This window comes from Zalophus californianus, chromosome 1, assembly GCF_009762305.2.
Source record: "Zalophus californianus isolate mZalCal1 chromosome 1, mZalCal1.pri.v2, whole genome shotgun sequence".
In the NCBI taxonomy this organism is placed as follows: domain Eukaryota; kingdom Metazoa; phylum Chordata; class Mammalia; order Carnivora; family Otariidae; genus Zalophus; species Zalophus californianus.
This window is the reverse complement of record NC_045595.1, coordinates 95,102,385-95,128,572: the sequence shown is the minus strand read 5'-3', so window position 1 is coordinate 95,128,572 and position 26,188 is coordinate 95,102,385. Positions and strand designations below refer to the sequence as shown.

General features: G+C 48.1%; 1 protein-coding gene across 5 annotated transcripts in view; it reads right to left on the bottom strand.

Annotated features, from left to right (window-relative positions):
* MRPS22 (mitochondrial ribosomal protein S22) overlaps nucleotides 1-25,680 on the bottom strand; it is a 238,648-nt gene extending 212,968 nt beyond the window's left edge. For 2 of the 5 annotated variants that reach the window (XM_027583249.1, XM_027583250.1), the window contains exons 1-3: nucleotides 24,209-24,249; nucleotides 21,841-21,904; nucleotides 14,441-14,619 (exon numbers count right to left, since the gene is read on the bottom strand). In XM_027583249.1, coding sequence (XP_027439050.1) covers nucleotides 14,441-14,619; nucleotides 21,841-21,904; nucleotides 24,209-24,234 — 269 coding nt within the window. In that variant the 5' untranslated portion in view covers nucleotides 24,235-24,249. Of the gene's footprint in view, nucleotides 1-14,440; nucleotides 14,620-21,840; nucleotides 21,905-24,208; nucleotides 24,250-25,662 lie in introns of those variants that run through there. The other 3 variants (XM_027583255.1, XM_027583256.1, XM_027583252.1) reach the window with 3 other exon arrangements.
* Nucleotides 25,681-26,188: the final 508 nt, after the last annotated feature.

Here is a 26,188-nt window from a genome sequence, read left to right as displayed (position 1 = left end):
TATGAAAAGAGCCGAGATGTCCTTTGACAGATGAATGAATGAAGAAGATGTGGTATGTATATACAATGGAATATTACTCGGCCATCAGAAAAAAATGAATACTTACCATTTGCATAGATGTGGATGGAACTGGAGGGTATTATGTTGAGCGAAATAAGTCAATCAGAGAAAGACAATTATTATATGGTTTCACTCATATGTGGAATATAAGAAACAGCACAGAGGATCATAGGGGAAGGGAGAGAATACTGAATGGGAAGTAATCAGAGAGGGAGACAAACCATGAGAGACTCTTAACTATAGGAAACAAACTGAGAGAAAAAAAAAAAGGAAACAAAATGAGGGTTGCTGGAGGGGAGGTGGGTGGGTGGATGGGGTAATTGGGTGATGGGCATTAAGGAGGGCACATGATGTGATGAGCACTGGGCATTATATGCAACTGATGAATTACTTAACTCTACATCTGAAACTAATGATGTACTATGTGTTGGCTAATTGAATTTAAATTAAAAAAAAAGACAATGGTGGAAACATGAAGTTTCCATGTAACATTGCAGCTCGCACAGGCCCCTAGCAGCTCTTGGTCAGGAAACAGGCTAAGGAAGACTATGCAAAAATTTCCAGAGCTTGAGCTTGAGCAGGAGCAAATTACTTAAACTGCAGGATGATCACACTGTGGCACATCATTTGGTTTGTCTGTTGTCCATTTGTCCCTATTTTTTTTTCAAGAGTATAGCCTAGTGGATAAGAGCTTAGGCCCAGAATCAGACAAATGAAGGTTCAATCCCAGCTCCACCACTTACAAATTGCATGGTCTTGGACACTTATCAACCCGAGTTTTTTCATCTGCAAAGTAGGGATGATAATAGTCCTTACACCATTGGGCTCTCATGCATAAATAAGAACATGCGTGGTGCTTGACACACAGTATATGCTTATTAAAAATAGATATTTTATTTTTAGAATTTAAAATCACATTTTCTGACAATGAGTATACTCTACCATAGGAGAATATACAAAATAACATAATTAAAAAATAAAAATTAAATGAAGAGTGTTGTTTTTCTAGTAAATTATAACTGCAAAGTCAGCTCAAGAAAATATAAAAGTTATTAAGAGACAAATAACCACAGAAGACAGAGGAAAGATAGTCAACCATCTATCCACCCACCCCCCTCCCAAAAAAAAGCCTATTGTTAAGATGCTATGCAGAGGCAAATTGTGCCCAGCCTTCAGCAAACAGATTATTCTCAGACTATCCAATTAGAGCAGAGTAAGAAAGCTTCTCAGTTCCTTTTACAAGTCTAGCCTTTACCCTTATACACAACTGCCCCTCCACACACACACACAAATGGGTCAAGCACACTTTTGAATATAGAAGCAGATATCCTCAATAATATATTATCAAATCAATTTTTGCAGAGTATTATGGTAATAATAAACAGAGGAGACTCTTGGTAAGCATAGAGTTAAGCTGGGGAAGTAGAAATGAGAACATGGTTTACCACTATCTTTCCTAGGGCCCTGGGTGTCAGCTGCTTTGTTTACAGAAAAAAATAGCGAGCGTCTCAGGTAATCCAACTAGTCAGTTTAACTGAGTGGTCAGTTAAATGGAGGTGTATGAAGACAGAGTTAGTGTTGGGGGGGGTGCTGTCAGTGAAAGATGGAGAGTTGAAAACTTAAAGTATATAAAATATGTTGTATCCTTTCTAACTTAATATTTTCATATAAGCTTATCTTTCATAAAGATCATTTGAAACAACTAACTACCACTTCTTATGGATCTACCATTTTTGACATAAGTAATCTATTATTGTGAGGCATTCAGGTGTGTCTTTTTTAATGCTAGAAATTACACTGCAAGGAACACATTCCTGTCTCATATTCTGTCCACATTTCTGATATTTCCTTAGGACTTATTTTTTACAAGAATTATTATACCAACTACTCCAACATTCTTTGAATTCTTAATGTATATTTAAAATCTTGATGCATTTAGCCCAAGTGCTCTCCAAAAAGCTGACATCACTTTATACTTCCACCAGCAAGGCACAACCACACCTTTTTCACAATCTCCTCGGTAGTGTTCAAGTTTTCTCTTTTCTTAACCTGTGTTCATCCAACGGGTTAAAAATGGTATGTCACTGTTCTCTTAATTTACCACCATTTAAACCCTCCTTCCCCTGTGGGCCAGTTCCTTTGCTGTGCATTGGCTTTACTTGAGTCAAGATAAACCCTGAGTTCTGCTGCTTTATAGAAATCTCTCTACGGGGTGATTTTTCCAATGCAAAGTCTCCAGCACGTGTGCTGCAGGACACACCAGCTTGGGCCAGCCAGCAGCCAGGTAACTGGCTGGCCTAATGACAGAGAGCTGGAAATCTGAGCACCTCTTTGCAAAACCACTTTCATAATGACCAGCCCTCTGAATAAGCCAAGAGAAGGATAAAGTGTAAAGGCCATATGTGAGGTCTCTTCATTGCCATAGGGCTGGAAACACTATTACACTTGTTTCTAATCTCCCCACTCTCTGTTCATCTTTCTCCTTTTAATTTTCCTAAATGGCCCAGCCGCTGCTGCTGAGGAGAAGGTATTTAATATGGGTGAGGATTTAGCTGTTCCTCCAGGAACAGGCTGGGCCACTACTTTTCAAATGTCATCTTGATTTGCTGCTTCCCCACTAAGTAAGAGACTTAATAGGGCTTAGGGGATGAATCTGGAAACAAACCTCCCTAATGAAATGGCCTGGGACCTCACCCGCTGTGACAGCTCTGGGGACAGCTGCCCTGGGAACACGAGCTAGTGACAGGGAAGGAGTCTGGAACCTGAAGGACTGTCCTCGCAACCCCTCCTGGATCCCCCACCCTGGCTCCCAGCCGCTCCGAACAGCGTCGAGGCCCCCTTGTCTGCTCTGTTTCTCTCTTTCCTCTCTCTATCCCCCCGCACTGCCAAGTTCCCCAGCACTTGTGGAAGACACCTTGCACTTACACCACTGCTAACGTTTATTCCACAGTGCTGGATTTACCGGTTAACTCCAGTTTCCATTCCTCTTACACCCACTCCCAACCGCGTTCTTTGAGAACAGGGACAGGTCCTCCTTGCCAAGATATCTTGGTGTCAGAGTGTTGGTTCCCAAAGGTGCTCAGTAAATAACTGCTGAATGGATAAGTAAATGACTTACTGGATGACTCTTAACAAGACCCTTAACATCTTTATGTTACAAGTCAGTTATGCCTCAGTTGTCTTATCTACTAAGTGGGAATGCAAGTCCCTGCTGCACCTCCCTTACAGAGGTATTTCGAACCACTAACAAAGGGCTGCAAACAGTTTGTCTTCACTTGGGTGAACTTCTCAAGGGGATCTGAACAAAAGCATTGATGGGATCTGGGATCAGCCCTGAGCGCTGCCTACCAAGGCATGGGCCCTAGCTCATTATCCCTGTCAGGCTCAGGGTGCCACCAAAGAGTCACCAAACAACAAAGTGGCAGATTTGGCCATTTTGCATCAAGCAGCCTCTGTCACTGGCTGCCCAACCGCTCGCTCCAGAGGGTCTACCAGTTCATGTGCTCCAACTGGCAGGCTCCTTACACCGCAGCCTGGGCCTGCTGTAAAGCCCTTTCACACACTAAGCCCCCCTAAAAGCTGTCAACTCTCCTTATCCCCCATAAATGGATCAGGCTAGTATTCCCAAATGCAGTGTTTGCTACCTCTAGAACCCACAGAAGACTACCAAGCACTGTACTGCTTTTGCAGGAATGTGCAAGATACAATAATTGTCCTTTGGAAGGGTTATTCCAAAGGACATGCTTCTGACCACTGGATCCATAAAACACCCACAGATATAGAAGTCCTTGTGTCAGACGAAACCAGAGAGGGAGACAAACCATAAGAGACTCTTAATCACAGGAAACAAACTGAGGGTTGCTGGAGGGGAGGTGGGAGGATGGGGGATGGACATTAAGGAGGGCACGTGATGTAATGAGCCCTGGGTGTTATATAAGACTGACGAATCACTGAACTCTTCTGAGGAAACTAATAATATACTATATGTTAATTAACTGAATTTAAATAAAAAAGAAAGAAAGAAGGAAGGGAGGAGGGAAGGAGGGAGGGGAGGAAGAAAAGAAGTCCTTATGTCTTCATAGGATTTATCTCCAAACACACAGAGAACACACGTCATGCCAACACCTCCAATGTATCTGCCATTTCTTGCTCATCCAGTTCAATTAACATGTCATCAATCTACTGAACAAATGTGACATTCATCAGAATATCCAGAGAGTCCAGGTCCTTTGCACTATATTGTAACATAAAGTAAGAGAAATGACATCGTCCTGGAGCAAGACGGTAACTGTATACTGCTGTCTGCCCCACGCAGACTGATTCTCCTCCTGCTTCACGCTGGGTATGGAAAAGGACATAACTGCCGGATTGATGTGCATATCACCTGCGGGTTCGGCAGCTGCAGTGGGGCTACTTCTTGGTGTTAAAATAAAGACTATTCAAGACCAAAATTTGGTGGCTGAGTGAAAAGGTTTTACTGCCAAACAGGGAATGTGATCCAGCACAAATTGTAGGTAAACTCTTGGAAATGAAGTGCAAGGAAAGAAATAGGGAAGCTTTGTCAAAGCCAACAGACCGAGAGTTGTTTCTGCCCCTTTTTAGGAATTAACACGTGAGTGAAGATAATTGGGATTTTTCTTGTCATGTAAGCACTGAAAGTGGTCTGCTGTAGGTATGCATGTGCTACGTGTTTCGAGATTATAACATCCAGGTGCCTCTGCTGAGTATCTGCTGTCCCTGCCTCGGGATTATGGTGTCCTGCTGCTCTGTGATGTGTCTGAGTTTATGTTACCCAGTCAGGTCTGTCCAGTATCAATAGGCTAGGTTGGCCAGCTACTTGCCCAGGTCAGTTTACCATTGGTTAAGTATGGGGTAATCCACTGTTGTCCATCAGAATCCAACAAGGTGCTATAGATACCAGACTGATGAATAAAATAGGGTTATGACATCCTTTAAGTCTTTGGGTGTAGCATGAATGCCAACCCTCCCAGCATGAGGTATTACCATTTCATGTACCATCTTGACAGGGGAGGATGGCAGTTTAAGAACTTTCCACTTGGCTTTTCCCACTAAAATCATTCTTATCCCTCAGGTCAAGAAACTAATGTGAAGGTTCTGCAAACTCCCAGCAAGTCCATTCTAATTGTACATTTGGAGCCTGGGGCAATGACCATCCGGTGATCCATGGGTTCAGTGGACCCTGTATGAGCTAGATCTGGGCCAAGACCCATTTATGCATGGACTTCATATGCTCCCATTCTAGGGAAGCCATGATGGCACTTTGGGTCTCTGGATATCAGTGTCAGTTCAGACTCAGTGAAAAGTCTAAAAATTTTTTCAGATTTTGGAAAAAATCTGAGTGTTTTTTCCAGTGCATGGTTCCCTGAGTAAATGAGCATATGCAACTTTGGGAAAGGTCTGGGATAATTATTACTGAGTACAATTGTTTCCGAGTTGCACAATCCTTCCTCATTGAAACCCAGCCTCCCCTTGTGGGCTGCCCATCTGTCTTGTAAGGAAGACTGTGGTCCTTGAACCAACACTGTATGTGGTATTACACAGGTGGGACCCTCCTGCTCCTCTTAGACTTCACTGCTAGTCTTGATAGTTATGCCCACCTTGTTTCTGAGACTTAAGCACTGCCATTTGGCCTCTGCATTTGAGATCCTCTCACTTCCCATTGCTACGAGGGAGTCTGATACTGTAACAGCATTTCTTACTAATGTTAGTCTTGATCCACTGAGCTTCTTAGTGATGCCGACACCCCATTCAACACATTCCTTATGACTTGGGTAAATAAAATGTCCTCTAGGCCCTCCCGTGGGACACAGCTGACTTTTCCCAACCTGACACAGTACATCCACCCTACTCTCTAGGCCTTTTGATACCTTCCCCACTGTCTGCCACAGCCGTCTCTCGTGTCTACTTCACTTTGTGTGGGCCATGCCTTTTGCCAAGTTTCCAATAGCTATCCCAGCAGCATATTAACACAGCCTCCTGGGGTTCTTGCCAGGATGCTAAATCCTGTATGTGCTGCTATATCAATAAACTCTCATCTTTCCAGCTTTATATTCTGCCTCCCTTGATACAGCACCTGATCGAACCCCATGTGCACCCTCCCAACTCCTTCCACTCATATAACAAATTAGGCAGAGCCTGCCCTCCTCAGCAGCCAGTGCCTCCCCAGTCTGCTCCTCTGGGATTTGATCCTTGCTATTGGTCTGGTTGCCAGGAAGGGAAATGAGAATAAATCCCAATGGAGTTAAGCACTGTCTTTTTTTTCTTTATTTCTTTTTTTTTTTTTTTTTGTATATGAGGGTTCAAAGAAGCTTTATTTGTAATAGACAAAACCCAGAAACAACCCAAATGTCACTGGATAAACACATTGTGATTATCTACACCAAGGAATACCACTCAGCAATAAGCATTGTCTTACAAAGCACCTGCCTTGTTTTATTTGAGGCCTTCATGTGATCTTCAAACAGGTGGTGGGGTGGAGAGAGGACTACTGTCTTCCAGTAATGGGGATTGGGCTACCTCTGCCTGGGAGTTCAAGATTTTCAGGTGTATGTACCCAGACATCCCCATCTCAAGTGCCTTAGACTTGTTACTTGAGGCTCGCTGGAGCTGTGAACGCATCCCCCCAAATCCTGCTACTCTCCCATTTAAGTCTGGTCTCCCGCCCTGGCTGCTTCCGCCCTCACTGTTTCCTTAAACAATGCCAGCCAGGCACTCCTGCCCTCCCAGTCTGCCTCAAACTGGTGGTTTGCTACCCAGAGCCCGCCATTCTCTGTCCTCAACAGATCAATGAGCTCAGCAACAGCCACCTCACTCTGCAGGGCTCATAGTTGCCAGTTCTCTCTGCCCCTGAAGTGACAGAGACGACACAGCAGCCTACAGCTGCTCCCATCAGCGTCTCGTCCCACGTCACCAAGGTAAGTTGTAGCACACCAGGGGCCACCCGGGCTCACCTCCCACCCACAGTGGGATCCCCATGGCCGGCTGGCTGGTGAGTGATCACCTTTTAGAGCCTCATTCTCAGGACCATCCTGGGTTCCAATTGTCTTAGATTGGACTCCCTAAAAGCACTCTGAGACAGAGAACTGTGTGCAGAAGTCCTACCGGGGATGCCCCTGAATAAGACATGAATAGAAAGTGGGGAATGCAGGACTGGGCAGAGGGAGAAGCTGACCCCCACACAGTTCAATCTGCAACTGAGGCCTCAGCTGATCCTGCCGGCTGGGCCTTCGTGTCCCCACACCAGCCAGCCATTGGCCCACGGGCTGTCCCTAGGGGGAGCTATAGAGAGCCCCCACCGTAGAGAGCAGGGCTCAGGGGGGACACGGCTGTGGGCCATCAGCAGTGATACTCCCACCAGCTGAGGGATGAGGGTGTCAGGCCTGGAGAGGCCATCTGAGCGGAACACCATGGTACCCACGTGGGATGGCTTGTTATCATGGCTCCAGGCTCATCCCGGTTTTCAGCTTCCCTCAGCCCAGTCCCAAAAGGCCCCAGCCTCACTGTGGACTCCTGGCACCAGAGGCCTTGGCCCACCCACCACAGGATAAGTGCTAGTGTGGCACTGGAGAAAGGTGGGACTAAGCAGCCACCTGTCAGATGGGGATATGAGCACCCCCTGCTCTGAGTCAAAGCTTGTGTAGAGCAGGAATGAGGGATAGGACTGTGGGTCTCAGTGTCCCCTCTGACCCACATCTGAGGGTGAACAGAAGCTGCCTCCACTAACGCTCCCTACAGAGCTAGCAATACAGGATATGAGGATCCAGGCTACAGGCCCCCCTCCACTACCCATGACCGATATCATCCAGGCTCTTCCCTTCGCTGTCTCCTACGGTGGCACAGGCACTGCCCTTCACATGGCACGTGAGGCTCTGCTAGTCACCAAGTGTGTGCATCCACCTCACCAGGGGCCCTGGCTGAGTGCCCTGTATACCATGTCATTCAACTCTTGCGACAGTCTTTTCAGAGAACCCTAAAAGCAGTCACTTCTAATAACAAAACTGAGGTTCAGAGAAGCAGGGTGACTTGGCTGCAGTTCCCGAGGCAGTGTGCAACAGAACTAGCATTTAACCCCACTCTCTTCTCCTCTCCCCCCACGATCAAAACCATCTGGTCAGCACGAACCCCCAGGGGCTGCCACATCCCTTCCTTCTCTGTCGGATCTTGCCTTGCCACCTTCTAGCCTCGGAAAGTGCTCCACAAAGCCCTGGAGCCTGGCACTCTTGTCCTCCCATTCTGCCTTAAATTGGTGATTTGTTACCTGCTGGGGTGACCACCATCAGTCCATCCAGGGACTCTGGCCTCTCTTCCCACTCTTGTTTCTGTTCTCAGGAGGAAGAGGGTGCTAGGTCAGTGATCAGGGATGGTGTTGGCCTCGGTGAGGGAGACCACTGACCCCTGCACCCATCACTGCTCTCCCTCCACCCCCCAGCCTTTCCACAGCCTGCCCCAAATCCTGTTCAGCCTTTAAGCTTCAACTCAAGGATTGCCATCCTCGGAGGCTGCATCATCTGTGCCCACAAAGCACTTGGGCTTCTGTCTACTCCAGCCCAAATCATCCCCCTGCCTCTAAACCAGACCGTGGGCTGCAAGAGGGCACAGCCATGGCCAGCACTTGCCAGCAGAGAGAAGGGGATCCAAGACACCTGCTGAGTGAAAATAGAAAACAGTATGTAATCTCTCCTTTAATGTTCTCTGTTCCCTACCTAGTAATTGACATGGGAGTTGCTGACCCCCAGCTAGACCACCAGCTCACTGAAAACTGAGGTGGGGTCTTTCTTCAGGCCTCCTCCAAAGTACTGAGCACATGCATGAAGCAGGGCTCCCACTACATGCTTGACAGTCTTTGGATAAATACGTATGGACACCTCCTGCCTTCAGTAAATGTGCTCAGGCTTCCCAGGACACAGCAGAGATGGGTACTGCTTTTTAAAATGCCTCACATCTTGATCTTTGCATCAGTGGCTGCTTTGAGCACAGGTACCCAGGGGGGCTGCTTGTCTGCAGGTGCCTGATGGAAGGAGTGGTGGCAAAAGTGCAGTAGCCTGCAGCCCTGGAGGAATTCACGCAGCACTCACCCCGACCAGGAGAACAACTTCTGTTGGAAATGCTGGCACCCGGCATTTGTGCTGCTCCTCTTTACATGACCCGAGATCTTGGATCCTGAATCTGGTTGCCTGTCTGTCTGTCTTGGGGCATCTCCAGCCCTTACACCCACCCCCCTGCCAACCCATCTTGCTGGCCCTCTGTAGGCACCCGGTTCTATCCATATTCACAAAGACAAAGCCAGTTGAGCTGTTCTTCTGTTCCCAGGGCTTGAGGTTCTAAAAAGGGACAGGGACTATCCACAAGTGTGCGTAACTGAGCCAACAGGTGCTCACAGCCCACTGGACTCACTGATCCTTGTGGTTTTCACTGACCTTAGCGTGGGTCAGGACCAACATCCACCCCCAGGTACCTCCCTGGTTTGAGAATGGGATTCAAAGATAGAGTTAAGAGCCTAGGTCAAGGAGGACTGCTGGAAGCACAGAATGTTGTAGCCACCCTTGACTACATCTGTTCAGATGGTTTATTTCAAAGGAAACACAGACACACACATACACACACACCTGCCTTCAAACTGTTGACCTACCTTCTTCACCCAGACCTTGGCACCCCTCACACGTGCCCACTTGTTCAGCCCAAGCCAGGGGTGCATCTCAGGGGTATTCACAGGGGCTCATAGAGGTGTGCCCATCATTCCCAAGAGTAATCCCTGTCTCCCCAGATGGCTCCTTGCTTGCCTGCCTGCCTATCTGGGTTGACTCTAGCACCTGAAATGAGCCAGGCTCTATGCCAGGGGTTTTAAACCCACAACATAATTTAGCACTCAAAAGAGACCTCTATGTATCATCTCTGTTTTACAGATGAGGAAATTGAGCCTTACAGAGGGCAATCAACTTGCTCAAATGCGCACAGTGGTGAACCCGGGATTCAAACCCAAGTCCTCCTGACTCCAACCTTGCTCTTTCTGGTACACTAATTACCTAACTGACCAACATTGCCTTCTTGTGCACAGACCTTTACATTACCCAAAGCCAGGTGGCAGTCTTGACCTTGACCTCTCCCTCACCTCATCAGCCCCTCAGCCCTTTCCACTACCCCTCCAGTTCCCCTCCCATCAGTCCCTTCTCTCCATTCCCAGTGCCCCTGCCTGGAGTCCTCACCATCTCTCATGGGGTTCCCATCCCAACCTGCCCTCCCCCAAGCCTTCCAATCTCGTCACCTCTATATCCCCTCCCCACAAAATCCCAAACTTTCTGCTTCTCTGTCATTGTCCTGCCCCTTTCTAAGTGAGACTTGCTGTCTCACACCTCTGCATATGACAACTGTGCTATCCCCACTCTGTCTGTGCATTCCTAGTTATTCTTGGAGACTCGGTGCAAATGTCACCTCTGCTGAGAAGCCCTCCCATGCAGGGAGAGAGGCCCCTCTTTTGACCCCTTAAAGTATCCTATACTTAGCCCTCTTGTATGACCTTTATCACTCACTAGAGCAATAGTTTATTGTATGTGCGTGTGTCTCTCCCACTACTGTCTGAGTAGTCTCTCCCACCACTGTTATGGGTCCCTGAGGTTTTTCTGGTTGTTTCTTTTGCAGCAGTACTCTGGCAACTGATAACTGACACAACTATCCCCACATATACACTTGTTCAGCTTGGATTGACCTTGGGATTTTCTAAAAGCCAAATCTGCCCCTAAAGACAAAGAATTGCCTCAAGAAATGAGCCGAAGACATGAACAGACACTTTTCCAAAGAAGACATCCAAATGGCCAACAGACACATGAAAAAGTGCTCAACATCACGCAGCATCAGGGAAATCCAAATCAAAACCTCAATGAGATACCACCTCACACCAGTCGGAATGGCTAAAATTAACAAGTCAGGAAATAACAGATGTTGGCGGGGATGTGGAGAAAGGGGAACCCTCCTACACTGCTGGTGGGAATGCAAGCTGGTGCAGCCACTCTGGAAAACAGTATGGAGCGTCCTCAAAAAGTTGAAAATAGAGCTACCCTACGACCCAGCAATAGCACTACTGGGAATTTACCCCAAAGATACAAATGTAGGGATATGAATGGGTACATGCACCCCAATATTTATAGCAGTAATGTCCACAATAGCCAAACTATGGAAAGAGCCAAGATGTCCATCAACAGATGAATGGATAAAGAAGCTGTGGTATATATATAGATATATATACATATATATATCTATATACATACACACACACACACACACACATACATACACAATGGAATATTATGCAGCCATCAAAAGGAATGAAATCTTGCCATTTGCAACAACGTGGATGGAACTAGAGGGAAGTAAGTCAATCAGAAAAAGACAAGTATCTTATGATCTCACTGATACGAGGAATTCTTAAACTCAGGAAACAAACTGAGGGTTGCTGGAGTGGTGGGGGTTGGGAGGGATGGGGTGGCTGGGTGATGGACATTGGGGAGGGTATGTGCTATGGTGAGTGCTGTGAATTGTCTAAGACTGATGAATCACAGACCTGTACCTCTGAAACACTATATGTTAAAAAAAAAAGAAGACGAAGATAGTAGGAAGGGAAAAATGAAGGGGGGGAAATCAGAGGGGGAGATGAACCATGAGGGACTATGGACTCTGAGAAACAAACTGAGGGTTTTAGAGGGGAAGGGTGTGGGGGGATCGGTTAGCCCAGTGATGGGTTTTAAGGAGGGCACGTATTGAATGGAGCACTGGGTGTTATATGCAAACAAGGAATCATGGAACACTACATCAAAAATTGATGATGTAATGTATGGTGATTAACATAACATAATAATAATAAAAAAGAAAAAATGCTGATTGCAAAAAAAAAGTATACGCTGAAGAATCACCAATATATGAAAGGAAGGCACCAGACTCAACATCTAAGGAAACAGAATTAACAGATAATCTGAAGCAGCTCTAAAAGTATATTAATGTCCTCAGGAGGGTTGAACGGGATACCATATCCATGAAACAAACAAAGAAGCTGTCATTTTTTTAAGAGTGGCAAGGTTTTGGAAATGAAAAATATTTGGAAAAATAAAAAGTCAGTATATTTTTTTCTGTATGGGAGATGGTCCCATTTAGAAGTTATGTGAATTCAATTAATGGACATTAGCATTTCTAAACCATGGGTTACTGTTTTTCTCTTTGGAACTGCTAGATGCCTACGGTATCTACAGAGAACTGCTGTACTAGTGGGAAATTATGGGACAATCTGTGAACAGACTACTTTGAAGCTCAAACAAACATTATCTCTGGGACCCTGGGCACACATGGCAGAAACCAAGGCATATGTTTTCCATCCTTACCCTTCCATCACACACGGAAAGGTAAGGTCCTTGTGATCTTTCAGAAATACGGTCTGCAAATGTTCAAGACCAATTTGTCATAACTCGTCCTCTGAAGATGGGCAGAGCTTGCACTTTTAAGTGTAAAGGTCTAAAGGGTCTCCAGACTGACAAGAGCCACAGCTCTGCCAGGCTGCAGCCACATGTGGTTGGCACCCTTGCCCCCAGGCACCTGTCCCCAAGAGCTGACCTGCTGACGCCTCATGCTACTGGGCCAGGACCAGGACCATACCCTAGGAGAAGGGGGTGTTCAGGTCCTGAAGATCCCAGGGGCCCTCGGAGAGAGTGCTGGTGGAGTCCTGTGACCAAGCATGTGGACTCTGAAATCACACCTGGTCTGTCCTGGCCGCGCCACTCACCTGCTGTGAGGCCGTCAGGAGGTCACCTCATCCTTCCAGCCCTAGTGTCCTCAGCTGTGATGTGGGAACAGTGACCCCTCGCCTGGAAGGCTGTCAGGGCAGCTGAGTCAGAAATTGAATGTGGATGCTCCGCACTGTCCTGGCACACAGTAAACACTCAATAAAAACTGTTATTTGTGAATTATAGACAGCAAAATTTGGCTTGACTGGAGTGGGAGCTGTTTCAAGCGACAGAAACCAACAGTGTTATCAGAACAAGACAAGGAGCCACATGATACGTCCTGTGGCTAACAAATGTGCTGATTGTGTCAATCGACAAGCTCCCCCTTCTGTCTGCTCAGCATGTCCCCACCTGTCTCTTGTCCACTTCTCAGGATCCACAGACTAGGAGAACAGCATGGCACACAAAAAACACACGTGTTTAAAATTGTGTCTCAGATAGGCGTAAACGTGTTCTGAATGAACCTGTGAGGGCTACGCCCAGAGCTCAGACATGGACTCTATGCTCCACTCCCTGTTCTACTTCTTTCCCAAGTGCACTACCATTTACTAAGCACCTGTTACATGCCATGCACTGTGCCAGGTGCACCACAGGCAGCACCTCATTTAATTCTCACAAGGACATTTTAAGATATATGTAACATCCCAGTTTTGCAGATGAAGAAACAAGGCCCAGAGCAGGTAGGTCATTTGTCCAATGTCACACAGCCATTAAGTAATTAAGTAGAGAGTCAGGAACTGAAACAAGTTCTGTGCATCAACAAAGCCCACAGTCATCTCCCTCATGTCTCTTGTTGCTGTGACCCCCATGCTGAACCTTCTAGATAATCGGTCCCATAAGGCCAACACAGTGTGCACTCAGAGTAACGAACATGAGCCCTTCCTCATCACAATTTTAACGATGTTTCCAAAACTTCCGCAATTCAATTTCTATTGCCGTCACATTTGCCATATCCAGACAATCTCTTCTCTCATTATCTTAATTTCCTCTCATCAAATCAACTCAATTTTCCTACTTAACATTAGTTTGAAAAGTAATATTTCATACCACTTGCTATAATTAATTACATCTTAAATACATAATTATTAAAATTTAGAAGTTCACTGGCAAGGGCACCTGGGTGGCTGGGTAGGGTAAGCGTCTGACTCTTGATTTCAGTTCAGGTCATGATCTCAGGGTCGTGAGATCAAGCCCAGCATCGGGCTCTGCGCTGGGTGTGAAGCCTGCTTAAGGTTCTCTCTCTCTCCCTCCCCCTCTGGCTCTTCCCCTGCTCACACATGTGCACACTCTCTCTCTAAAATAAATAAATAGGTCTGCACGGAAAGTGGAAACCAGCGAGGAGGTGACGCAGTGTGAGGTCATCGGGCTGGCAGCATCGGCTGCTTTGGGTCTGTCCCTGTCCTCACGGCTAAGCCCATGGCCCAATCCCTCCGCCACCATGCCCATGAAGGGCCGCTTCCCGATCCGCCGCACCCTCCAGTACCTGGGCCAGGGAGACGCAGTGTTCAAGGACTCAGTGAAGGTCATGACGGTGAACTACAACACGCACGGGGAGCTGGGCGAGGGCGCCAGGAAGTTTGTGTTTTTCAACATACCTCAGATCCAGCATAAAAATCCTTGGGTACAGATTATGATGTTTAAGAACATGACGCCGTCCCCCTTCCTGCGGTTCTATTTGGATTCCGGGGAGCAGGTCCTCGTGGGTGTGGAGACCAAGAGCAATAAGGAGATCATGGAGCACATCAAAAAAATCCTGGGGAAGAACAAGGAAACCCTGGAGAAGGAGGAGCAGTAGAAAAAGCAGCTTTATCACCCAGCCCACTTTGGGCCCCAAAAGTACTGCCTGCGGGAGTGTATCTGCGAGGTGGAAGGACAGGTCCCCTGCCCGGGCCTGGTGCCCTTACCCAAGGAGCTGACAGGGAAGTACAAAGCAATGCTGAAGGCCAGCACCCAGGACTGAGGCCCCAGGCCACACCCAGGGAAGCCCCTGGTTCTGTCCCTGGAGGGACGCTGAAAGATCTCTGCCGTGAGAGGGTCCCCTTTGCACACCTGTGTGAAAGGACGTGGCAGGGTCGGGGAAGTATCTCTGCTCTATCAGGGCAATAAAATGCATCCTGGTCTCCGGAAAAAATAAATAAAATAAAATAAAATAAAATAAAAAATAAATAAAAGTTCATCAGCATATCACTTAAAATCAGCTTGCACACTGCAATATCTAATTATATTCTGCTATAAAATTATTATCTCATATTAATATATATATACAGATGCATATAACTTTTTATTATGAATTTTTTTCTTTTTATTATGGAAAATTTCAAAAACAAAAGTAGAAAGAATAATATAATGAACCCCTGTGTACCCATCACCCAGCTTCAACAACTGTCAGCTCATGGCTAGTCCCATTAAATCTGTATACTATCCCACTTCCAGCTCCCATATTATTTTAAAGCAAATCAAAGACACCGTATCATTTCATTTGTATACATGTCATTCTTGATAACAGCAAAGATTTGAAGAACATTTGCTGGATGTCAGGTAGGTACAGCATGACAAACACACATTCATACACCTTTGATCATGGGAGACCACAATCGTGGGAGACCTATTATTATCCCCATCTTACAGATGGTAAAGCTGAGGCACAGGTACACAAGCAACTGTCCCAAGGTCCCCGACCCGGTAAGTGGCAAAGCTAGCACTTGAAGTCAGGTAGTCTGTGCACTTAACCTCTGCACTGCACTACCTCAGGGGAGCACGGCCATTTCTAGGCCTGGGTAAAGGCAGCACGCTCCTCTCCCCCTCCCCACAGAACTGGCCCAGAATGAGTTTCTGGCAGTTCATGCACAGAGCCGGCCACCTCTGCTTTCCTGTCTCATCACCCCTGCCACATCACCATCGCCATCAGGTTACCTGAAAGGCACTGCCGTCCTGGAGACAAGAGGCAGGAAGGGTGGACCCTGAGGACCCCCACTCCCACCCCCTGAGCCTCTACCAAGGCAGAATATAGGCCACTGTACAAGACGTGAGCCTCCAGTCCCCAGGCCTGGGGAGAGAGAAGACAGTGTGTTGCAGCTAAAGGATGCAATATGGAAGTCAGCTTCTGACAATCATTTACAACTTGACACCCCCCTGCTGTTCTTTTCAGTCTCCGGTGTCTTCATACCATGTGCTGATTTCTCCAAGGCCTTGTTTCCTGGGAATGTGGCTGCTGCCTAGGTTGGCCTTGATCACACTGGATCAGGCAGGGAAGAATGCTTTTTGCCTTGATTGAAACCCTCCGCATTCATTTGCTTTTAGCATCATGTAGGGTCCTGGTTTTAAGAGGGGGTGAAAGGGCTTAAATGTCTCCAAAGGTTTCTGAGACCTGGGATTTCTCAAGGGAGAAAGGGTGATGATTTCAGGGTAAAGGAATCAAAAGCACATGTACTGCCTTTTTGTGCATACAGGGTGACTTTAAAATGAAGGGAGGAAAGCATTAGGAAAAAGTTTTGAGTTTCATTGAACCAACATTGGAAAAATGCACCAAGACCCCTTCCAAATCCAAAGCAGAACTGTGTCCTTCCACCTCTGTGGGAAACTCTTCTGGTCTGGAAACCAGGGTCTCCCTGGACATCCAAGAGTCCCCAGTCTCAGCACAGCACCCCCCACCAACCTCCCCCTGCCTGGGAAGTAGAGGGTCTCACAGCCACCCTCCCCTACCCAAAAGCCCGAGGAAGTGCTGAAATGAAGACTGGTGAAATGCCAAGACTGGGAATTCCCCTTAGCAGAATCTTCTCTTTTTGCTGGTCTGTGGTGCCCAACAGAACCATCTCCACGGGCAAGAACACGGTGGAGCCTTGGCTGGCTAGGTTCCATTAGGGAGCAAGAAGCTAAACGGGTTCAAAGGACCTCCAGGAATGCATGTTTGTTGTAAGGCTATGCAGAGACATGTAGGTGCTCAGGCATGAGGAACAGTTGTTACCTTCAGGAGGCCACTGAGGCTCCAGGGTTCTGACATTCTTATGACCCAGTCTTCTTCTGTCTCTGCCGGTTGCCACCAGCTGTCCTTTCGATAGCTGTTGCCACCAGGTATCCTGCTGTCTCAGGGTTTCTAAGAATCTCTTGACTTCCACCTTTTCTCTGCCTGCCTTCTGGTGGCTATCCTCCTCTGCTACCCACAAAGGAGAGGATCTGATTGGGCCCAGCAGCCGCGATACCAAATGCTGGAGTCTCTATTGGACAGCATCCTGCAACAGACCACCCCACAGACCACTCGCTAGCCTATGAGATGCTGCCTTTGGCTGAGCCTCCATCTCTGGTTCAATCTGACCAAAGGACAGAGATGCATAGTTCAGCTCTAGGCAACCAATGCGAAAGGAGCTCCCACCAGCCACTCTGTTTAGACCAGTGACTTCAGAATAGGGAAGAATGGGGAGTACCCCTGAGCCTCTTATTTTGCCCCAGACCTCGAAACAAAAGCTCGGTGGTCTTGGGCAGAGTATCAGAAACTAACAACAAAGCCTGCAGCCCGAAGGAGGCACCCACAAATGTGTGAGTGTGTGTGTGCGTGCATACTTGTGTGAGCACATGCACAAAAAGCAGTGCTCAACTTCAATTAGGTTTGGAACTCGGCTTGGCCTTTTAAATCCCAGCTCTCATGGAGGCCTCTGCTTTCCAGGAAGTTATTCCCATCAGCAGTTGTTTCTGCAATCATGGTTGTTATGAAACCCTTTATTTTGAAAACACATTTCAAAACAAGGCTTCTTACGCACTCAGCTTTCTCTAGTCCGTTAGGAGCAAAATGGCGCAGATGTTTCCCTGTGGCGCAGGCACTCGTGTGTTATCCCCGCGGGCCATTCAAGTCCCAATTCATCTTGTAGTCACCACGAAAAAATGCAGAGGCACACGGTGGGGGGATGCACGTCAACTCATCCCAAACACTCCCCTTCAGCCGGCTCCCTGCCCCACACGTGGCTGAGCCATGACACAACAGCCTGGTCCTCGGAGAGTAATTCATTATGTAATTAATTTTTTCATCAAAGTCAAATCTCTAAAGCAACTGCTGAGATAATACCAATTAGGAAACACTAACAGAAGAGGAGCTGGCCCTGACGTCAGGGCTCACGGCAGTAAGAGTTTACACGACTTGTCTGATGCTCATGCCAGGGACCCTGACAGAATACTGGGTAAGAAATAAATAGCACATGCTCTTCACGCTAGAATGGACCTTTCTGGAGTGGGCTTGTTCCCACAGGCCACACTTACAAAGGGCCAGAGTGGAGTCATGGAAAGAAATGGACTTTGAGATGAGACCAGCATGAATTCTGATCCCCACCCCGATAGTTACCAGCTGTGGGATTCTGGGCAAGTCAACCTCTCTGGGCCTCAGTTTCTTCACTGGAGGGATGTTTTTTATAACCCATAGCTCACAGGGCTGTGTGAGGGTTAGAGACAAGATGTGCAAACATTGGAAATCAGTACTGGTATATGGTAGGTTCTCTGTGTGGAAACTTAGTGAAATTACCATCTGCCTTCCTACTCTAATGTGAGTTTTAAAGTTATTGGCTCCTCGGTGGCATGGTCTACCCAGGGGTCTCAGGTCAGGCGAAAGGCTAAGATGTAGAACGTTCCTCTCCTCAGACCACTGAGCAATCACCAGCTATAGGGGCCTCTTCCCACCCCTGCTTGGTCCCGTTCATGACAGGGTCAGGTTCAGAAAACTGCACCTAAGCCCCTGCTCTCAAGGTGCTTGCTCCGAAAAGAGGCATAGACAGATAATCCCAGCACCTTCTGATCAGAGCAATGAGAGATGTGTGTATCGATGCTTTGAGGAGCACAGAGGAGAGGCCAAGGTCAGCTTCCTGGTCCAGGCGGTAGGAGCATGCACAGGACCAGGTGTCTGGCTACAGCATTAAGGGGTTCACGCTTTAAGTGTGTATTTAGGAAGATGACTCCAGCCAGAGTGAGGAAAAAGGACTGCACGGGTGAGACTCAGGATCTAGTGGCCAGGGGGAAAGCAGAGGCAGCCATTCAAGGGAGGAGGGCAGCCTAGTGGCCTGCTGACAGCTGGTCCAGGTTTATCTTCACTCTGGAACCGGAAGTGAAAACCAGTTTGACAAATGGAAAAAGTCTCATATCCAGGAATCAAGTTATCTATGAGGCAAGTTGGACATGCCACAGCCCTTCCTCGGGCCTACCTCCTAAGACAGGTTCTCTCTGAGGCCCCATGAGCCCAGCCTTGGCCCGGCCAGCTCTACAAGTCCAGGCTGCAGCCTATCACACTGGACGGGAGGTGGAAATGGGCCTCAGGAAACAGACGGGAAACAGCACAGAGTGGGCTGCATCTGATCCAACACAACCTCTTGGGTGGCTGAGCCATCTACCCTGTCAGGCGCGGACCACAGTTTCTCTCAGCTCAGAAATGACCGCGGGCCCTCCTTGCTCTCCCCCGACATGACACTATTATGGACATGAGCTGGGTGTTAGCCCCGCTCATGCCTGATGACAGAACTGCTGGTCCGCTGTCCACCTGTGGACTCAGTACTGGAAACCAGTTCCCTGGTGTCGATCATCATGACTGGCCACCAAATGACTTCAGTCCCTCTTGAACAGAGGTCCCTGTGAGTGCCCCTAACCATACCCAGATCCAGGAAGGTTGCCATGGTGACAGGGACTGCTACCCGGCTGGGCTGAGAGGCCTTGGGGAGAGTGTCAGGTTACTGAGCCCTGATGGAGATGGAACTGGGGTGGAGGCAGCTCCTCACACTCTCCAACCCTGCTCTCAACAGCAGCACCCTGGGAAGGGCTGTACCACCGCCTGTGTGAAACCAAAGCTGTCCCCCTCAACTTGGGATTCAAAAGGAACATGTGCCTTGTTGCCTCCCCTCCACCTCTTTAGAAGCAGAAATGTATAATTTGGACATGTAGACATAAGAGAATATATAAAGAAACAGTGCCTGATCTGTGCAGTGTACACACACACATATGCACTCACTCCAAAAGCCAGTCTTTCCCAATCACTCACTCCTGACCTTTGCTCTTCCCCTTCCTCCATCACGGACAACAGCCCCCTTCCTTTCCTTTCTAGGACCATAGGACAAGACTTAGCTTAAGCTGTCCCTCCTACCCTCTAGTCCACACTGCCCTCTCCCTTCCCTAAGTTGGCAACCAAATCAATTTCTGATAACTGGGTGTCAGTTGTTGGTCTCCTGATGTGTCCAGCATGAGAGCCCCGTCTCCCTGTTTATTCTAAACTTGTTGTACCTCCCCCACCCCACTCAGAGCCCAGCACAGGGTCAGGCATATAGTAAGGCACTCCCTGCAGATTCTCCTGACGTGCAACTGCCAAACCCCAAGACTCTCCAGGCCCCATGTAACAATTTAGAAAATCTCTGAGAACAGCCTACCCAGCAGGAGCCCAGCTGCTTCCGGGGAGATTCAACAGCTCTTTGGGTGCCAGAGCCAGAGGTCAAGAAGGGCTCTGAGTGCCTCGGGAGTCTAGCCCCAGTGCCCTGGCAGAGCGGTGGAGCCGCACCTGAACTTGCCCAGCACCAAGTTCCAAACCACTCACCACTAAATCAGGCCCCTAGGCTCACACAGACCCTGCAATCCCAGCCAAGCTCAGGTTCATGAGATGGGCCATTGAAGTAAGGGGACTCATGAGAGCAGAATGGGTACCCCAGGGAAGGAGAGCCCAACATCTTTGGAAAAGGTGGCAGCCCTGCCAAGAAAACAGCACCATTCCTCCAACTGGTACCCAAGCTAGAGACCAGGCCTCGCTCACCCTTGACTCCTCACATCTTATCACGCTCTACATGCTTAGTCAACCACCATATCCTGTCCATGGCATGCAGCTCTGTCCCCTCAACCAGACCTCTTTGACCACAGTCCTCTTTTCAGTCACCTGGGTGACCACCGCAGTGGCCTTGTGGCCACTGGCCTCTAGTATCACCCCATCCGCCCCACACTGTGAGCTCTAGAAAACTGAAATCTGCCCATAAGGTAGAATCTAAACTCCTTTGTCTTGTACCCTGCATCCTTAAGAGGCTGCCCCTCTGTCCTGCCTCCCTCCACCTCTCCTCTCTACAATGCTAGCCTCCCACTACATTGAACCAGAGCCTTCGTTGAGCCATGCTCAATCTTGCATCAAGACTTTTGCAAAGGATGCACATACACTCGGACATGCACAACTTCACCTGACTACTACTGTCCCTACATCTTCTGCTCAAATGTCCTTCCCTGAACCCCCAGGTTGCACTAGATGCTTCCATCTTTGCTCTCAGGGTCACCCATTCAACAAAGCCCTGTCCTCAAGAGTCGAGCTCATAGGGGTAGGCCTCTCCCTAGAACAGACAACTGGTAGGCTATGCTGTTCTCCACCAGACGAAGACATGGTCAAAAGCAAGGCATCTGTGTGCTCAGTTCTATCTTTATCAGGCTGAGAGAACCAAAGATACTGGCTAGGGTGGGCAGGCCAGGTTGTAGGAGCTCTCTATTCCCTGGAGTCAGGCACCATAGCTAAAGCTATTCACCACTCCTTAGGCCATCTCCTCCTGCCTACAGGGGCTCTGGTCAGGTTCCTGTAGAGCTTCCAGCCAGTCCCTACAAGAGTATAACCAGAGCCCACAGATTAGTACCCACTAAGAACTCCAGCAGACTCACAGCCACCAATAGGAAAGGCTATATTCTGGAAAGAAGACATTTCAGGGCCAGAAATCCCATCTGCCATTAACCATCTGTGGGAAGAAGAAAAAGCTGCAGATCGTGCCAATACCAAGAAGTCTCCTTGGGCTTCCCATTAATACATTGGGGCTCCCTAGGAACACAATAGCTACTCAGCTGATCCAGAGGGACAGTTCAACCAAAACTCCTACCCAACCAACCAAGGCAGTAGCCCCAGCTCCAGGGGACTCTATGGTGTATGTGCCCCAGAAGAGGCTCTTCCTCCTGACGCACTGGTATGCCCCAGCCCTCCCTCTGGACAGGGGAAAGTCAGCCATACTGTTTTACCTACCAGATTTTTATCTGCATGGGGAATCCCCTCACAAAGAAAGATGTTTCTGAAGCCTTTCAATGACCTAAATGGAAAGAGGTCAGTTAGTCCCTGTGATGATTAATTTTACATGTCAAATTGCCTGAGCTACAGTACTCAGATATTTGGTCAAACGTGTCTGGATGTTGCTGCAAAGATATATCTTAGCTAAGGTTAACATTTAAATCAGTAGACTCTGAGGGAAGCAGATTACCTTTCATAATTCAAGTGGGCCTTATCCAATCAGTTGAAGATCTTAAGAAAAAAAAAAATGTGACCTCCCCTGAAGAAAAGGGAATTCTGTGGGCAGACTCCCTGTGGACTCAAACTAAAACACCATTCTTCTCTAGGTGTCCCGTCTGCCAACCTACCCTGCAAATTTTGGACTTGCATGCCCCCACAATTACATGAGCCAATTCCTTAAAATGTTTGTGTGTGTGTGTGTGTGTGTGTGTGTGTGTGTGTGTTCACAAATATATGTATATATGTATATGGCCATCCCCTGTTGGCTTCTCTGGAGAATCCTGACAAAACAATCCTTCACAGGTGATGGAGGCCTGGTCTCCAGCTTGGGTACCATGCCAGGGATGGTGTTGCTTTCATGGAAGGGCCACCACCTTCTGGGTTCCACCTTGGGCATCATTTTCTAAAATGTATGTGTGTGCATGCACACGCACACACACACACACACACACACAAACACCCCCACCCTACCTGGGTAAACATTTAAGCCCTTATTCATTCCAAGATACCTGTGATAAGTCCAGACAATATATACAAGTGGAAATAGGTGCCGCAAGCCAGCCCTCTCTCAGACTAATTTATAGATGGCACCAGCCTCATTACAGGTAGGGGCAGTTCATTAAGCATTCTGCCCCGTGCTGAGTGTATATTCTTGGACATGTGATTTCACCTCTCCAGCCTCAGCTTCTTCTTCTGGAACATGGGAATAATGATAGTACCCATCCCCCAGGATTCTTGGAGAGTTAATCCAGATAGAGTGCCTAGCACAGCTCCTGGCTACTCCTCCAAATTTAATACTATTCTCACTCACAGTATGCACACATGTTCCCACCCTCACATTTATGCAAACGAAGACTATTAAACAGGGCTCGTGGTTTTCTTCATGGAGTCCTCAAGAGATTCCAAACCAACTCGTATACCCACACAGGCTGACAACCCTCATTTCTTTGATTCACACTGTATCCTGGGGTACCAGACAGCTAACTCCATATGCCAGCTGACAAAACTGAAGCAAAGGGACACCATGCAATACACTTAAGTTGGTGATGCTGCTGGGCCTAGAACGCACAGCTCTGGGCTCCAGCTCCTGAGCACCTGCTCTACTCCCCGGGACTCTCCTGTTCCTATTGGTTCCACTCCAACCGATGAGCATATGAGGCAGCCCATGCAGAACCCAGCCCTGAGACACTGACCAGGCAGCCCCCTCCACCATGAGCAAATCCTTCCTCACTCACATCTCACCTGAGACCCTCGTGCTCTTTCAGCTCGTCTCTTTGGGCTAAATAGGAGTTACTACCCTTGGCCAAAGCCATGTCTAATTTGCTGCCCTGTGTTCTCTTTCAAATATACAGAACCCCAGTTTCTTTCCTTTCTTCTCTCTTAAGACTTATTTCCCAAGATTCAGCCTTACAACCTGCCCTACTCAGTATCTACCTAGAGTAGCACAAAGACATGAAGAAATTTAACTTAGAACTTTCCCTCGGCAGCCGTGTCTAAAGATCTCAAAACACCAGACAAAAGAGGTTAATGTGGTGTTGGCAAACTTGTTTGAACAAAGAACTGGATCCACTGGAAATAAAGGATGTGTCAGAAAGATACTGGTATGGGTGGTCAGAGACCCACCTTCCAGTCTTCTCTCTGCCACAAACCATATGTCCAGGGGTAACTCATTTTTTCTATGTGTGCCTCAGTTTCTCCATCTATGAAATAAATAAGTCAGATCATTTCTAAAGTCCTAAATATTTAGGATTCTCTTGACAAACAGGTGCATCCTCATATCCTCATAGACAAGTGACAACTTACATCAAAAAAAAAAAAAAAACTTGTCAAGAGTGCTATTCTTACCCCAAGCCTCTGGCAGGTATCATTGACTGGCTACAGTATTCTTTCCTCCTGAGCCAAACCCAGCCTCAGAAGCCTTTCAACATAGCACTCCAGTAGCTACTACCAACCATCCAGCATTAAAACACAAAATAAAATTTGCATTGGAAATATTCAAGATTCTGAAAGCCTGCCCCCTAGTCTAAATCCCCCAGGACTGCCCACCCAGAGTGTGGAGACTGTTGAGGCTCTGCACCCTCTTGGCTTGAATTTCAGAAGAACTCACCAGCCGCCCACAGATGGGTGGGCCATGAGGAGCGCTGGACCTGCCCTGGTCACTCTGTAACTCCCTAGAGTCAGGAACCCATGTCCTGAGCCCATTGGAGCCCTGGAAGATGTCTCAGAAGAAGTTAACTCCTAGCCTAAGGAACAAAGGGTGGGCTGAGGCATTGCAAGATCCAAGCCAGGAATGCCCAACACACACATACACACACACACACACACACACACACACTCCCCAACCAGCTCAGGGATTCATACGTGCACACTCACACTCTGAGAAGGGCTCCTGGATAGAAATGACCTGCAACAGTGCCATCTAGTGGAGGCTGGGGGCCGTCCTGCCCTCAGAGGTCCCCCTGCTGAGCCCCAGAGAGATGATCTCCAGATACAGGGCAGTGAAGTTGTGGCTTCATGCTGTTGGGGCCTCCTCCCTCACCCACCGGGCCTCTTGCCTCTAGTTCCTGTCCACTTGCCTCCCCACATCCCACCCAGACTCCAGGCCGAGGAAGGGGAAGACCAAACCAGGGGCCCACGTGAGCGGTCACCAGAACAGCACTGGCCAGGATGGGGAAGGGGGAGTGGGCAGACGGAGCCACTGAAGGGAAGAGAGTGGCCAGTGTCACGTGAGCATCCCTCAGACTAGAGAGGAAAACACAGGGTGGGTAGCAGGGTCTGTGAGGTACTGGCCACTTTTCCTACAGGCTATCTCTTTTAAAATGATACGAGGGGCTGAGTCAGGTTCTGAGAAGCCTTCCTCACAGGGAGGGCCCTCAAGATTAGGGGACTCACCTTGGCTGAGGCCACCAAGGTAGGCAGAGGAACCTGGCCTGAGACCCAGGTCTGTGTGACCCTTGTGCCACCTCAAACATGAGGCCAATTCTGTGGGTGTGGTCATGGCGAGTGGTCTGGGCTAGAGGCCACGGTCATAGTAGTGAGCTACCTGGAGGTGGAAGAGAGCCATCACTGACACTTCTGGCACAGGGCTGGGCACATAGGTGGGAGATTTTCCTCTGCCCCAGAAATGCGCAGAGAAATGAACAGTGATGTCCACATTGATCTCTTAGGTTGGGTGGGGTGGAGTGGGGTTTACAGTTCAGATCACCTCCTATCTTCTCCTCCACCTGGCTCACACTGGACCACCTCTGGCCCCACAAGAAAGTCAGAACTCCCAACATCACCTGGGCCACTGGGAAGCTGCACAGTGGAAGGAAGCAGCCCATATCATAGTCAGGAGGTAGCATAAAAGAGAAGGATTATTTTGTTTTGTTTTTGAAAGGGATATCACATGGCATCTGAGGGTAGAAAGTGTAGGCAGGCCTCACAGGAACTAAAGTCACATCTTCCACATCACTGAGGCCATCAAGGTGTCTCCCCTCCCCCACCCCCACCCCCCACCCCCACTTTTTCTGCTCACTCACGGGCTTGCACACAGCCCCACCATGGCCAACCAGAACCTACCCTTGGCTCCTGACACTGCTCTCCTACCAGTCTAAACAGCCTTTCTCAGTTTCTTAGTTCAAATCTCAAGAGAATCTGATTGGTTTAATCTAGCCTATGATTTGGGTCCTCTGGAGTCAGATGACCTTCCTTATCCAATCAGCTGTGGGCTGGCCCCAGGCCGTTGGAATGGGGAGGGTAGTCAGGGTTGGGTCATGCGACACAAACAGAGCAATGAGAATGTATGGCATGAGAAGGGAGTGGGAGAAGGAGCATGAGCGACAGGTAAGTAGATAGATGGGTGGAAAGATGTTTCATGCAGCATTGTTTATACTAACAAAAAAAAAATCATGTTTCTCGTTCACTGGTCCAAATGCATTAATTCACTGTGCATTGGCTGAGCTAGTGCTGCTTTCCAGACTCCAGAGGCAAGGAAGTCTAGCCTCAGCTCAAAACACTGTGCAATCATGGCATGGATAGAGGACCAAGCCATAAGCAGCTTCTCAAAAGGCAGGTGCAAAGGCAGTCTGGCAGATACCTCAAGAAA